The sequence below is a fragment of the Salvelinus alpinus genome, chromosome 2 (genome assembly GCF_045679555.1).
Source record: "Salvelinus alpinus chromosome 2, SLU_Salpinus.1, whole genome shotgun sequence".
NCBI classification, from domain to species: domain Eukaryota; kingdom Metazoa; phylum Chordata; class Actinopteri; order Salmoniformes; family Salmonidae; genus Salvelinus; species Salvelinus alpinus.
The window spans coordinates 107038393-107055193 of NC_092087.1; the positions used below are offsets into that span (position 1 = coordinate 107038393).

The 16801-nt window shown below is 45.5% G+C and overlaps 1 protein-coding gene across 2 annotated transcripts in view; it reads left to right on the forward strand.

The window, feature by feature from the left end:
- Positions 1-2062: 2062 nt before the first annotated feature.
- Positions 2063-16801, forward strand: part of LOC139548120 (zinc finger protein 883-like) — a 38415-nt gene continuing 23676 nt past the window's right edge. For both annotated transcript variants that reach the window (XM_071357532.1, XM_071357537.1), the window contains exon 1: positions 2063-3028. In XM_071357532.1, coding sequence (XP_071213633.1) covers positions 2299-3028 — 730 coding nt within the window. In that variant the 5' untranslated portion in view covers positions 2063-2298. The remainder of the gene's footprint in view (positions 3029-16801) is intronic.

The following is a 16801-nucleotide window of genomic DNA, read 5'->3' on the forward strand; positions in this document are numbered from 1 at the left end:
GTTGGCCTGGAGTAGGATTAAATAGGGTTAAATAGTGGTAGTATGGTGTCCTCCCAGACCGTTGGCCTGGAGTAGGATTAAATAGGGTTAAATAGTGGTAGTGTTCTGTCCTCCCAGACCGTTGGCCTGGAGTAGGATTAAATAGGGTTAAATAGTGGTAGTATGGTGTCCTCCCAGACCGTTGGCCTGGAGTAGGATTAAATAGGGTTAAATAGTGGTAGTGTTCTGTCCTCCCAGACCGTTGGCCTGGAGTAGGATTAAATAGGGTTAAATAGTGGTAGTATGGTGTCCTCCCAGACCGTTGGCCTGGAGTAGGATTAAATAGGGTTAAATAGTGGTAGTGTTCTGTCCTCCCAGACCGTTGGCCTGGAGTAGGATTAAATAGGGTTAAATAGTGGTAGTATGGTGTCCTCCCAGACCGTTGGCCTGGAGTAGGATTAAATAGGGTTAAATAGTGGTAGTATGGTGTCCTCCCAGACCGTTGGCCTGGAGTAGGATTAAATAGGGTTAAATAGTGGTAGTATTCTGTCCTCCCAGACCGTTGGCCTGGAGTAGGATTAAATAGGGTTAAATAGTGGTAGTATGGTGTCCTCCCAGACCGTTGGCCTGGAGTAGGATTAAATAGGGTTAAATAGTGGTAGTGTTCTGTCCTCCCAGACCGTTGGCCTGGAGTAGGATTAAATAGGGTTAAATAGTGGTAGTATGGTGTCCTCCCAGACCGTTGGCCTGGAGTAGGATTAAATAGGGTTAAATAGTGGTAGTATGGTGTCCTCCCAGACCGTTGGCCTGGAGTAGGATTAAATAGGGTTAAATAGTGGTAGTATGGTGTCCTCCCAGACCGTTGGCCTGGAGTAGGATTAAATAGGGTTAAATAGTGGTAGTGTTCTGTCCTCCCAGACCGTTGGCCTGGAGTAGGATTAAATAGGGTTAAATAGTGGTAGTATGGTGTCCTCCCAGACCGTTGGCCTGGAGTAGGATTAAATAGGGTTAAATAGTGGTAGTGTTCAGTCCTCCCAGACCGTTGGCCTGGAGTAGGATTAAATAGGGTTAAATAGTGGTAGTATGGTGTCCTCCCAGACCGTTGGCCTGGAGTAGGATTAAATAGGGTTAAATAGTGGTAGTATGGTGTCCTCCCAGACCGTTGGCCTGGAGTAGGATTAAATAGGGTTAAATAGTGGTAGTATGGTGTCCTCCCAGACCGTTGGCCTGGAGTAGGATTAAATAGGGTTAAATAGTGGTAGTATTCTGTCCTCCCAGACCGTTGGCCTGGAGTAGGATTAAATAGGGTTAAATAGTGGTAGTATGGTGTCCTCCCAGACCGTTGGCCTGGAGTAGGATTAAATAGGGTTAAATAGTGGTAGTGTTCTGTCCTCCCAGACCGTTGGCCTGGAGTAGGATTAAATAGGGTTAAATAGTGGTAGTATGGTGTCCTCCCAGACCGTTGGCCTGGAGTAGGATTAAATAGGGTTAAATAGTGGTAGTATGGTGTCCTCCCAGACCGTTGGCCTGGAGTAGGATTAAATAGGGTTAAATAGTGGTAGTGTTCTGTCCTCCCAGACCGTTGGCCTGGAGTAGGGTTAAATAGGGTTAAATAGTGGTAGTATGGTGTCCTCCCAGACCGTTGGCCTGGAGTAGGATTAAATAGGGTTAAATAGTGGTAGTGTTCTGTCCTCCCAGACCGTTGGCCTGGAGTAGGATTAAATAGGGTTAAATAGTGGTAGTGTTCTGTCCTCCCAGACCGTTGGCCTGGAGTAGGGTTAAATAGGGTTAAATAGTGGTAGTGTTTTGTCCTGCCAGACCGTTGGCCTGGAGTAGGATTAAATAGGGTTAAATAGTGGTAGTTCTGTCCTGCCAGACCGTTGGCCTGGAGTAGGATTAAATAGGGTTAAATAGTGGAATGTGTTAATAGTTGTCAGGGATTAATAGTTGCCACAATTTGTATTACCGAATCAAAAATGTTATGTAGGCAGGCCGTGAATGGCCTCACACACCAGGCCAGCAGGTGGCGGTATACGCACCTTAAACCCGGATGAGCTCCGCCAACCAAATCCTAAAGAAGAAGAAGTCAGCCACCTCGGTAGCTTGCTAGGCAACGTAGCTGAAACATTGGTGCTCTTCAGACGCTTTCGGTAATTATTAGCCACTGTGTTTTAATTAAGCTCATTTCTGTCGTCTAGCTAGTTACTACGCCTTTCGTTAAAATTTTCCGTTGTTAGTCATCTAGCTAGCTGGTTAAGTTAGGAGTAGTATCAGACGAGTTGCTAATGCTAACTAGCTAGCAAGCTAACATCCCCGACCATGAGCTCACTAAGCTACTCCACCCATGAGGAGGTCTGCTGGACGGAGAAAGAAACTCTCGTGAAAGAGGAGGAGGAAGAGGAGGCTGTTACAATACAAAAACAAGTAGAGGGTGAAGCTGTTGCCGTGAAAGCAGAAGATAAAGACGTTATAGTGAAAATAGAGGCGTGCAGAGTGAAAGAGGAGGAGGATGTTACTGAAGAGATGGAGAATGCCGTTTTTGGAATGAAGGAGGACGAGGGGGGGATGACTGTTACTGTGAAGGAAGAGGAGGAAGACTATGCCGTTTTTGGAATGAAGGAGGAGGGGGAGGTGACTGTTACAGCAAAAGAAGAGGAAGAAGTTTCCAGAGTGAAAGAGGAGGAGGAGGATGTTACTCTGAAGGAAGAGGGGGAAGCTTTCAGTGTGAAAGAGGAGGAGGATGTTACTCTGAAGGAAGAGGAGGAAGCTTTCAGTGTGAAAGAGGAGGAGGATGTTACTCTGAAGGAAGAGGAGGAAGCTTTCAGTGTGAAAGAGGAGGAGGATGTTACTCTGAAGGAAGAGGAGGAAGCTTTCAGTGTGAAAGAGGAGGAAGCTTTCAGTGTGAAAGAGGAGGAGGATGTTATTCTGAAGGAAGAGAAAGAGGAGAATGCCGTTTCTGGAATGAAAGAGGAGGGGGAGGTGACTGTCTCATTGGAGGAGGAGGAGGAGGAAGAAGAAGAAGAAGAGACGACAGGAGATCTGATTAACAGTAAGTACTGTCTTAAAAACAGGCAAAAACTCTGCATTTGTTGAACTATATGTGTGGTTATGAATTGTTAAAGCTACAGATTGTCATCAACCAACAAAATGTTAATGGATAAAATGCTTCCCATATTTTATGTTTCCCAACATTTTTAATCATCACTGAATGTCTCTTCCTGTAGTGCTTTGCTCATTCTCTATACTCGACATCCCATGAGAGCAAAGTTATTATTTTGTATTTATTATAGTTATTATTGATGTTTGTATTATTAGGTCCTTGGTTGTTTAGTTATAAGATAAAGGACTGATCAGAATTTTTTTTATTTAAAATTCATTTAACTTGGCAAGTCAGTTAAGAACAAATTCTTATTTTCAATGACGGCCTAGGAACAGTGGGTTAACTGCCTTGTTCAGGGGCAGAACGACAGATTTTTACCTTGTCGGCTCGGTCACTAGTCCAACGCTCTAACCACTAGGCTACCTGCCGCCCTCAGGTTTGAGATCTCTATGGTTACCATATCATATATTACAGCCAACTCTGATTTCAAATGATGAAGAGGACAGAATCAAGACAAGGAAGAATTATTTTGGAGAAAAAAAAACGAGCCACATGTTTTTGAATATAAGCAGTAAGGCCATGAGAACCAGTGTTTGACTTGGACTGAAATAGGTTCCGGGTACTGATTATATTTAAGGTGCAGGAACAAAACAATACTTTTGACCTAATATTTTATAAGAGGTGCAGGAACTCAAGCGATAGAACATTTTTAGGTTCCGGTACTCAGTTCTGGGGAGCTCCTGCCCAAATCAAGTAGTGATGAGAAGTAGGGTATTATTGTCGAGAACACAGCTATGGGCTGTTCTTAAACATGACGTGAAGCTGAGTTCCGGGAAACATCTCTAAAGACTCTGTTTTTCACAATAACATAGGTTTGACTGCTTTATTTCTTACGTTAAAATGGTTACATGTTTCAAAAAGTTGATATTTTGTATGTTATTTTAACAGTTATTTTAACAGTTAATGTTATTTAACTAGGCAAGTCAGTTAAGAACAAATTCTTATTTACAATGACGGCCTACCCCAGCCATACCCTAACCCAGACGACGCTGGGCCAATTGTGCGCCGCCCTATGGGACTCCCAATCACTCTGTGATACAGCCTGTAGTGACACCTCTAGCACTGAGATGCAGTGCCTTAGACGGCTGTGATACAGCCTGGAATCGAACCAGGGTCTGTAGTGACACCTCTAGCACTGAGACGCAGTGCCATAGACCGCTGTGATACACCCTGGAATCGAACCAGGGTCTGTAGTGACACCTCTAGCACTGAGATACAGTGCCTTAGACCGCTGTGATACAGCCTGGAATGGAACCAGGGTCTGTAGTGACGCCTCTAGCACTGAGATGCAGTGCCTTAGACCGCTGTGATACAGCCTGGAATCGAACCAGGGTCTGTAGTGACGCCTCTAGCACTGAGATGCAGTGCCTTAGACCGCTGTGATACAGCCTGGAATCGAACCAGGGTCTGTAGTGACGCCTCTAGCACTGAGATGCAGTGCTTTAGACTTCTTCGCCACTCTGGAGCCCAAATGTTTACATTAATGAGTACATTCATTTTATTTCATCCTTCTATGACTGGTGTAGATTTATTATCTGATAAAGAAACCAACATATGACTGGTGGAGATTTATTATCTGATAAAGAAACCAACATACACCCAGCGAACATGTCTCCTCCCCAAACCTACCATCCTGTTCCCCAAACCCCACCCAGCCAACATGTCTCCTCCCCCAACCCCACCCAGCCAACATGTCTCCTCCCCCAACCCCACCCAGCCAACATGTCTCCTCCCCCAACCCCACCCAGCCAACATGTTTCCTCCCCAAACCCCACCCAGCGAACATGTCTCCTCCCCAAACCTACCATCCTGTTCCCCCAACCCCACCCAGCCAACATGTCTCCTCTCCAAACCTACCATCCCGTTCCCCCAACCCCACCCAGCCAACATGTCTCCTCTCCAAACCTACCATCCCGTTCCCCCAACCCCACCCAGCCAACATGTCTCCTCTCCAAACCTACCATCCCGTTCCCCCAACCCCACCCAGCCAACATGTCTCCTCCCCCAACCCCACCCAGCCAACATGTCTCCTCCCCCAACCCCACCCAGCCAACATGTCTCCTCCCCCAACCCCACCCAGCCAACATGTCTCCTCCCCCAACCCCACCCAGCCAACATGTCTCCTCCCCCAACCCCACCCAGCCAACATGTCTCCTCCCCCAACCCCACCCTGCCAACATGTCTCCTCCCCAAACCTACCATCCCGTTCCCCCAACCCTACCCAGCCAACATATCTCCATCCAACCCCCCCTCTCCAACAGTCCCAGAAACCATGTTTTCAACCTCTTCCCACCCCCCTTGCAAATAGTCACTAGGAATGGGCAACTAGTCACTAGGAATGGGCAACTAGTCACTAGGAATGGGCAACTAGGAATGGGCAACTAGTCACTAGGAATGGGCAACTAGTCACTAGGAATGGGCAACTAGTCACTAGGAATGGGCAACTAGTCACTAGGAATGGGCAACTAGTCACTAGGAATGGGCATGAGTAATCGAACTGTCGTCAACCTGATCTTTAACCAGAGATCAAATTTTTGTTCAAATACTGTAAAACTATTTGGTCAATGTTGTCTTGAAGACAACGTTAATTTGCTTGGACTCTAGTGTTCCATTTGTACAAGTGTATTTGCGGGACACAATAATAATAAAAAATAAACCAAAGCAAGCATCACACAGTTCTGCTCCCGAAATTCCCTTTCCCCTTCCTGTCTCACTCACTGGATTGTGTTCCGACCGCTCCCACTACACACGCCAGCTGTGTGCATCTACAGAAATAAATGGCTATAAAAACCTATCTGATGTGATACACAAGTTACATTCCTTGACAAATGAGGACAGTTTTATCACATTCTAAATGGACTGGTTGACTGAAGTAGGGGGTCTGTGTGTTCCAACAATGAGGACAGTTTTATCACATTCTAAATGGACTGGTTGACTGAAGTAGGGGATCTGTGTGTTCCAACAATGAGGACAGTTTTATCACATTCTAAATGGACTGGTTGACTGAAGTAGGGGGTCTGTGTGTTCCAACAATGAGGACAGTTTTATCACATTCTAAATGGACTGGTTGACTGAAGTAGGGGGTCTGTGTGTTCCAACAATGAGGACAGTTTTATCACATTCTAAATGGACTGGTTGACTGAAGTAGGGGATCTGTGTGTTCCAACAATGAGGACAGTTTTATCACATTCTAAATGGACTGGTTGACTGAAGTAGGGGATCTGTGTGTTCCAACAATGAGGACAGTTTTATCACATTCTAAATGGACTGGTTGACTGAAGTAGGGGATCTGTGTGTTCCAACAATGAGGACAGTTTTATCACATTCTAAATGGACTGGTTGACTGAAGTAGGGGATCTGTGTGTTCCAACAATGAGGACAGTTTTATCACATTCTAAATGGACTGGTTGACTGAAGTAGGGGATCTGTGTGTTCCAACAATGAGGACAGTTTTATCACATTCTAAATGGACTGGTTGACTGAAGTAGGGGGTCTGTGTGTTCCAACAATGAGGACCGTTTTATCACATTCTAAATGGACTGGTTGACTGAAGTAGGGGATCTGTGTGTTCCAACAATGAGGACAGTTTTATCACATTCTAAATGGACTGGTTGACTGAAGTAGGGGGTCTGTGTGTTCCAACAATGAGGACCGTTTTATCACATTCTAAATGGACTGGTTGACTGAAGTAGGGGGTCTGTGTGTTCCAACAATGAGGACAGTTTTATCACATTCTAAATGGACTGGTTGACTGAAGTAGGGGGTCTGTGTGTTCCAACAATGAGGACAGTTTTATCCCATTCTAAATGGACTGGTTGACTGAAGTAGGGGGTCTGTGTGTTCCAACAATGAGGACAGTTTTATCCCATTCTAAATGGACTGGTTGACTGAAGTAGGGGATCTGTGTGTTCCAACAATGAGGACAGTTTTATCACATTCTAAATGGACTGGTTGACTGAAGTAGGGGATCTGTGTGTTCCAACAATGAGGACAGTTTTATCACATTCTAAATGGACTGGTTGACTGAAGTAGGGGATCTGTGTGTTCCAACAATGAGGACAGTTTTATCACATTCTAAATGGACTGGTTGACTGAAGTAGGGGATCTGTGTGTTCCAACAATGAGGACAGTTTTATCACATTCTAAATGGACTGGTTGACTGAAGTAGGGGATCTGTGTGTTCCAACAATGAGGACAGTTTTATCACATTCTAAATGGACTGGTTGACTGAAGTAGGGGATCTGTGTGTTCCAACAATGAGGACAGTTTTATCCCATTCTAAATGGACTGGTTGACTGAAGTAGGGGGTCTGTGTGTTCCAACAATGAGGACAGTTTTATCACATTCTAAATGGACTGGTTGACTGAAGTAGGGGATCTGTGTGTTCCAACAATGAGGACAGTTTTATCCCATTCTAAATGGACTGGTTGACTGAAGTAGGGGGTCTGTGTGTTCCAACAATGAGGACAGTTTTATCACATTCTAAATGGACTGGTTGACTGAAGTAGGGGATCTGTGTGTTCCAACAATGAGGACAGTTTTATCCCATTCTAAATGGACTGGTTGACTGAAGTAGGGGATCTGTGTGTTCCAACAATGAGGACAGTTTTATCACATTCTAAATGGACTGGTTGACTGAAGTAGGGGATCTGTGTGTTCCAACAATGAGGACAGTTTTATCCCATTCTAAATGGACTGGTTGACTGAAGTAGGGGATCTGTGTGTTCCAACAATGAGGACAGTTTTATCACATTCTAAATGGACTGGTTGACTGAAGTAGGGGATCTGTGTGTTCCAACAATGAGGACAGTTTTATCACATTCTAAATGGACTGGTTGACTGAAGTAGGGGATCTGTGTGTTCCAACAATGAGGACAGTTTTATCACATTCTAAATGGACTGGTTGACTGAAGTAGGGGGTCTGTCTGTTCCAACAATGAGGACAGTTTTATCACATTCTAAATGGACTGGTTGACTGAAGTAGGGGATCTGTGTGTTCCAACAATGAGGACCGTTTTATCACATTCTAAATGGACTGGTTGACTGAAGTAGGGGGTCTGTGTGTTCCAACAATGAGGACAGTTTTATCACATTCTAAATGGACTGGTTGACTGAAGTAGGGGATCTGTGTGTTCCAACAATGAGGACCGTTTTATCACATTCTAAATGGACTGGTTGACTGAAGTAGGGGGTCTGTGTGTTCCAACAATGAGGACAGTTTTATCACATTCTAAATGGACTGGTTGACTGAAGTAGGGGATCTGTGTGTTCCAACAATGAGGACAGTTTTATCACATTCTAAATGGACTGGTTGACTGAAGTAGGGGATCTGTGTGTTCCAACAATGAGGACAGTTTTATCACATTCTAAATGGACTGGTTGACTGAAGTAGGGGGTCTGTGTGTTCCAACAATGAGGACAGTTTTATCACATTCTAAATGGACTGGTTGACTGAAGTAGGGGATCTGTGTGTTCCAACAATGAGGACAGTTTTATCACATTCTAAATGGACTGGTTGACTGAAGTAGGGGGTCTGTGTGTTCCAACAATGAGGACAGTTTTATCACATTCTAAATGGACTGGTTGACTGAAGTAGGGGATCTGTGCGTTCCAACAATGAGGACAGTTTTATCACATTCTAAATGGACTGGTTGACTGAAGTAGGGGGTCTGTGTGTTCCAACAATGAGGACAGTTTTATCACATTCTACATGGACTGGTTGACTGAAGTAGGGGACCTGTGTGTTCCAACAATGAGGACAGTTTTATCCCATTCTAAATGGACTGGTTGACTGAAGTAGGGGGTCTGTGTGTTCCAACAATGAGCTGCAGTTGGGGAATAATTGCATGATTTTCAGTTTATAGGCTACTTTGCGGTTTTCGCTAGTTACCACAGCCACGAAGTAAAGTTATGCTTTTTGGTCTTAATTTAAGGTTAGGCATGAAGTTAACAGTGTGGTTAGGGTTAAGGATTGGGTAAAAAAAAAAATCTGATTTTAAGAAGCGAAATTGTAGTGACTGGCACGGTTTTTGACTTTGTGACTGTGGTAACTAACGTTAGTGACGACCCTACTTTGCGTACTTTATTTTTTATTTATTTATTTATTTTATTTTACCGTTATTTTACCAGGTAAGTTGACTGAGAACACGTTCTCATTTGCAGCAACGACCTGGGGAATAGTTACAGGGGAGAGGAGGGGGATGAATAAGCCAATTGTAAACTGGGGATTATTAGGTGACCGTGATGGTTGAGGGCCAGATTGGGAATTTAGCCAGGACACCGGGGTTAACACCCCTACTCTTACGATAAGTGCCATGGGATCTTTAATGACCTCAGAGAGTCAAGACACCCGTTTAACGTCCCATCCGAAAGACGGCACCCTACACAGAGCAGTGTCCCCAATCACTGCCCTGGGGCATTGGGATCTTTGTTTAGACCAGAGGAAAGAGTGCCTCCTACTGGCCCTCCAACACCACTTCCAGCAGCACCTGGTCTCCCATCCAGGGGACTGACCAGGACCAACCCTGCTTAGCTTCAGAAGCAAGCCAGCAGTGGTATGCAGGGTGGTATGCTGCTGGCACCAGTACTGCTGGTGGCATTTAGAATTGGTTAGCTTAGGCTATAACCCCCCTCCTAAACATAGACAGGTTCCACACTGAACATATGCAAAAAAGTTTGATAAAGACAGAGAGTATTTTCATCAGGATCATTAAACTTAGACCTACTCACCATGCAGATGTCCTGGCCATAATTCATCACCATGCAGATGTCCTGGTCATAATTCATCACCATGCAGATGTCCTGGTCATAATTCATCACCATGCAGATGTCCTGGTCATAATTCATCACCATGCAGATGTCCTGGCCATAATTCATCACCATGCAGATGTCCTGGTCATAATTCATCACCATGCAGATGTCCTGGCCATAATTCATTACCATGCAGATGTCCTGGCCTCATCACCATGCAGATGTCCTGGTCATAATTCATCACCATGCAGATGTCCTGGCCATAATTCATTACCATGCAGATGTCCTGGTCATAATTCATCACCATGCAGATGTCCTGGTCATAATTCATCACCATGCAGATGTCCTGGCCATAATTCATTACCATGCAGATGTCCTGGCCTCATCACCATGCAGATGTCCTGGTCATAATTCATCACCATGCAGATGTCCTGGCCATAATTCATTACCATGCAGATGTCCTGGTCATAATTCATCACCATGCAGATGTCCTGGTCATAATTCATCACCATGCAGATGTCCTGGCCATAATTCATTACCATGCAGATGTCCTGGTCATAATTCATCACCATGCAGATGTCCTGGTCATAATTCATCACCATGCAGATGTCCTGGCCTCATCACCATGCAGATGTCCTGGTCATAATTCATCACCATGCAGATGTCCTGGTCATAATTCATCACCATGCAGATGTCCTGGTCATAATTCATCACCATGCAGATGTTCCATGTAGAATTGTTAATCCGTGTAGAAAATTCCAAGGAACAGGCAGAACAAACTGAATCGAACGTCTGGATATCATAAAGAAGACGGATTTGTTGGTTTGTAACCCGTTTATTAAATGTGTTTCTCAACTCTCCAAATTGAGCCCCGTTTCAAATGATCTACTCTTTGAAGATGAACTGTTCTGCTTCATTCTGTTTTGTTACATGTTTTATTGACCATAAAATGGGTGTCTTGACTGTGATAAGGGGAAATAAGAGCGTCTTGTCTGCTAAATCGACACAACAAGAAGGATTTTCACTCTTTACTCTCCAAATTGAGCCCCGTTTCAAATGATCTACTCTTTGAAGATTTACATTTTACATTTAAGTCATTTAGCAGACGCTCTTATCCAGAGCGACTTACAAATTGGAAAGTTCATACATATTCATCCTGGTCCCCCCGTGGGGAATGAACCCACAACCCTGGCGTTGCAAGCGCCATGCTCTACCAACTGAGCCACACAGGACCATAGATGAACTGTTCTGGTTCATTCTGTTTTGTTACATGTTTTATTGACCATAAAATAGTTGTCTTGACTGTGATAAGGGGAAATAAGAGCGTCTTGTCTGCTAAATCGACACAACAAGGCTATGCCATTGAACAGCCATAGGCTTCTACAGGCAAACGCCACACTGCTGAGGTTACTACCTTTTCTGAAGAGTGTGTTCTTACGATATAATATTAACCAGCTGATATTACAGTTAAAATAAAGGAATGTTAAATGGCATTTCACAGAATATGAGGCGATTTAACAGTTAGGATTTGTTATCTGTAATGGTTATGATAAATTAGGCATTGTTGCTCACTGTTGGCATATACAAAACAACAAAAAATATGAACAAAACAATGCACCAATTTCATAGATTTTACTGAGTCACAGTTCATATAAGGAAATCAGTCAATTGAAATAAATTCATTAGGCCCTAATCTATGGATTTCACATGACTGGGCAGGGGCGCAGCCATGGGTGGGCCTGGGAGGGCATAGGCCCACCCACTGGGGAGCCAGGAACTGCCAAACATTATGAGTTTTTCCCCCTACAAAAGGGCTTACTCATCAGTTTCATCAGCTGTCTGGGTGGCTGGTCTCAGACAATCCCGCAGGTGAAGAAGCCTGGTGTGGATGCCCTGGGCTGGCGTGGTTACACGTGGTCTGTGGTTTGTGAGGCCGGTTGAGTGTATTGCCAAATTCTCTAAGATGACGGCTTATGGTAGAGAAATTAACATTCAATTCTCTGGAAGAACTCCCGAGTTCATCTCGAGAACTCCCGAGTTCATCTCAGCCTATGCTGCCCTTCAGTTCCTTGGCTTTTTGGCCCTGACAGAGACATGGATCACCCCAGAGAACACTGTTACTCCAGCTGCTCTCTCTTCATCTATGTTTTCTCTCAGAGTCCGAGAGCATCTGGTCGCCTCTCTCACCTGTCCATCTCCTCATTGTCCACTCAAGCTTAATATTTCTCACCCACCAGGTGCCCTCGGAGAATTCCTCAATGAGCTTGACACCTTGACGAGCTCATTTCCTGACGATTGTCTCACCGCTCTTCTTACTGAGCGACTTCAACCTCCCGACGTCTGCATTCGATTCATTTCTTTCCAACTCTCTCTTTCCCCTCCTTGACTCTTTTGACCTCATCCCTTCCCAATCCCCCTCCCACTCACAGGGCAGGCAATATGCCTGACCTCACCCTTTCCCAATCCCCCTCCCACTCACAGGGCAGGCAATATGCTTGACCTCACCCCTTCCCAATCCCCCTCCCACTCACAGGGCAGGCAATATGCTTGACCTCACCCCTTCCCAATCCCCCTCCCACTCACAAGGCAGGCAATATGCTTGAGCTTATATTTAATAGAGGCTGTTGGCCTATTAATCTCACTGCAACCCCCCCCCCCCCCCCCCCTCCAGGTCTCTGATCACTACTTAGATTCCTTTTCTGTCTCCCTTTCCTCTATCCCTAACCACTCAGTCCCTACCCAGATCTTAATCCGCTGTCGCAATCTTCGCTTTCTATCTCTCCCTCCTACTACTTCTCCCTCCTGTCTCCTGGTTCTGCTTCTTTAACCTTACTTTCCTTCCGTTCCACATCTTATGACTCACATATATTTTGTTTCGATGTGTAGCATCTATATACTGGGTGGTGGTGGAAGTGTGTAGCATCTATATACTGGGTGGTGGTGGTGGTGTGTAGCATCTATATACTGGGTGGTGGTGGTGGTGTGTAGCATCTATATACTGGGTGGTGGTGTGTAGCATCTATATACTGGGTGGTGGTGGTGGTGGTGTTGTAGCATCTATATACTGGGTGGTGGTGGTGTGTAGCATCTATATACTGGGTGGTGGTGGTGGTGTGTAGCATCTATATACTGGGTGGTGGTGTGTAGCATCTATATACTGGGTGGTGGTGGTGGTGGTGTTGTAGCATCTATATACTGGGTGGTGGTGGTGTGTAGCATCTATATACTGGGTGGTGGTGGTGTGTAGCATCTATATACTGGGTAGTAGTGGTGTGTAGCATCTATATACTGGGTGGTGGTGGTGGTGTGTAGCATCTATATACTGGGTGGTGGTGGTGGTGTGTAGCATCTATATACTGGGTGGTGGTGTGTAGCATCTATATACTGGGTGGTGGTGGTGGTGTGTAGCATCTATATACTGGGTGGTGGTGGTGTGTATCATCTATATACTGGGTGGTGGTGTGTAGCATCTATATACTGGGTGGTGGTGGTGTGTAGCATCTATATACTTGGTGGTGGTGTGTAGCATCTATATACTGGGTGGTGGTGGTGGTGGTGGTGTGTAGCATCTATATACTGGGTGGTGGTGGTGTGTAGCATCTATATACTGGGTGGTGGTGGTGGTGGTGGTGTGTAGCATCTATATACTGGGTGGTGGTGGTGTGTATCATCTATATACTGGGTGGTGGTGGTGGTGGTGTGTAGCATCTATTTACTGGGTGGTGGTGGTGTGTAGCATCTATATACTGGGTGGTGGTGGTGGTGGTGTGTAGCATCTATTTACATCTATTTACTGGGTGGTGGTGGTGTGTAGCATCTATATACTGGGTGGTGGTGGTGTAGCATCTATATACTGGGTGGTGGTGGTTGTGTGTAGCATCTATATACTGGGTGGTGGTGGTGGTGGTGTGTAGCATCTATATACTGGGTGGTGGTGGTGTGTAGCATCTATATACTGGGTGGTGGTGGTGGTGGTGTGTAGCATCTACAGTGGGGAGAACAAGTATTTGATACACTGCCGATTTTGCAGGTTTTCCTACTTACAAAGCATGTAGAGGTCTGTAATTTTTATCATAGGTACACTTCAACTGTGAGAGACGGAATCTAAAACAAAAATCCAGAAAATCACATTGTATGATTTTTAAGTAATTCCTTTGCATTTTATTGCATGACATAAGTATTTGATACATCAGAAAATCAGAACTTAATATTTGGTACAGAAACCTTTGTTTGCAATTACAGAGATCATACGTTTCCTGTAGTTCTTGACCAGGTTTGCACACACTGCAGCAGGGATTTTGGCCCACTCCTCCATACAGACCTTCTCCAGATCCTTCAGGTTTCGGGGCTGTCGCTGGGCAATACGGAATTTCAGCTCCCTCCAAAGATTTTCTATTGGATTCAGGTCTGGAGACTGGCTAGACCACTCCAGGACCTTGAGATGCTTCTTACGGAGCCACTCCTTAGTTGCCCTGGCTGTGTGTTTCGGGTCGTTGTCATGCTGGAAGACCCAGCCACGACCCATCTTCAATGCTCTTACTGAGGGAAGGAGGTTGTTGGCCAAGATCTCGCGATACATGGCCCCATCCATCCTCCCCTCAATACGGTGCAGTCGTCCTTTCCCCTTTGCAGAAAAGCAGCCCCAAAGAATGATGTTTCCACCTCCATGCTTCACGTTTGGGATGGGTTCTTGGGGTTGTACTCATCCTTCTTCTTCCTCCAAACACAGCGAGTGGAGTTTAGACCAAAAAGTTATATTTTTGTCTCATCAGACCACATGACCTTCTCCCATTCCTCCTCTGGATCATCCAGATGGTCATTGGCAAACTTCAGACGGGCCTGGACATGCGCTGGCTTGAGCAGGGGGACCTTGCGTGCGCTGCAGGATTTTAATCCATGACGGCGTAGTGTGTTACTAATGGTTTTCTTTGAGACTGTGGTCCCAGCTCTCTTCAGGTCATTGACCAGGTCCTGCCGTGTAGTTCTGGGCTGATCCCTCACCTTCCTCATGATCATTGATGCCCCACGAGGTGATATCTTGCATGGAGCCCCAGACCGAGGGTGATTGACCGTCATCTTGAACTTCTTCCATTTTCTAATAATTGCGCCAACAGTTGTTGCCTTCTCACCAAGCTGCTTGCCTATTGTCCCGTAGCCCATCCCAGCCTTGTGCAGGTCTACAATTTTATCCCTGATGTCCTTACACAGCTCTCTGGTCTTGGCCATTGTGGAGAGGTTGGAGTCTGTTTGATTGAGCGTGTGGACAGGTGTCTTTTATACAGGTAACGAGTTCAAACAGGTGCAGTTAATACAGGTAATGAGTGGAGAACAGGAGGGCTTCTTAAAGAAAAACTAACAGGTCTGTGAGAGCCGGAATTCTTACTGGTTGGTAGGTGATCAAATACTTATGTCATGCAATAAAATGCAAATTAATTACTTAAAAATCATACAATGTGATTTTTTGGATTTTTGTTTTAGATTCCGTCTCTCACAGTTGAAGTGTACCTATGATAAAAATTACAGACCTCTACATGCTTTGTAAGTAGGAAAACCTGCAAAATCGGCAGTGTATCAAATACTTGTTCTCCCCACTGTATATACTGGGTGGTGGTGGTGGTGTGTAGCATCTATATACTTGGTGGTGGTGGTGGTGTGTAGCATCTATATACTGGGTGGTGGTGGTGGCGGTGTGTAGCATCTATTACTGGGTGGTGGTGGTGGTGGTGTGTAGCATCTATTACTGGGTGGTGGAGGTGGTGTGTAGCATCTATATACTGGGTGGTGGTGGTGGTGGTGGTGTGTAGCATCTATATACTGGGTGGTGGTGGTGGTGGTGGTGTGTAGCATCTATATACTGGGTGGTGGTGGTGGTGGTGTGTAGCATCTCTATACTGGGTGGTGGTGTGTAGCATCTATATACTGGGTGGTGGTGGTGGTGTGTAGCATCTATATACTGGGTGGTGGTGGTGTAGCATCTATATACTGGGTGGTGGTGGTGGTGGTGGTGGTGTATAGCATCTATATACTGGGTGGTGGTGGTGTGTAGCATCTATATACTGGGTGGTGGTGGTGGTAGTGGTGGTGTATAGCATCTATATACTGGGTGGTGGTGGTGGTGGTGTAGCATCTATATACTGGGTGGTGGTGGTGGTGGTGTAGCATCTATATACTGGGTGGTGGTGGTGGTGGTGTGTAGCATCTATATACTGAGTGGTGGTGGTGGTGGTGTAGCATCTATATACTGGGTGGTGGTGGTGGTGTGTAGCATCTATATACTGGGTGGTGGTGGTGTATAGCATCTATATACTGGGTGGTGGTGGTGTATAGCATCTATATACTGGGTGGTGGTGGTGTGTAGCATCTATATACTGGGTGGTGGTGGTGGTGGTGGTGGTGTATAGCATCTATATACTGGGTGGTGGTGGTGGTGGTGGTGGTGTATAGCATCTATATACTGGGTGGTGGTGGTGGTGGTGGTGGTGTATAGCATCTATATACTGGGTGGTGGTGGTGTGTAGCATCTATATACTGGGTGGTGGTGGTAGTGTAGCATCTATATACTGGGTGGTGGTGGTGTGTAGCATCTATATACTGGGTGGTGGTGTGTAGCAGCTATATACTGGGTGGTGGTGGTGGTGTGTAGCATCTATATACTGGGTGGTGGTGGTGGTGGTGTGTAGCATCTATATACTGGGTGGTGGTGGTGGTGGTGTGTAGCATCTATATACTGGGTGGTGGTGGTGGTGGTGTGTAGCATCTATATACTGGGTGGTGGTGGTGGTGTGTAGCATCTATATACTGGGTGGTGGTGGTGGTGGTGGTGTGTAGCATCTATATACTGGGTGGTGGTGGTGGTGGTGGTGTGTAGCATCTATATACTGGGTGGTGGTGGTGGTGGTGTGTAGCATCTAT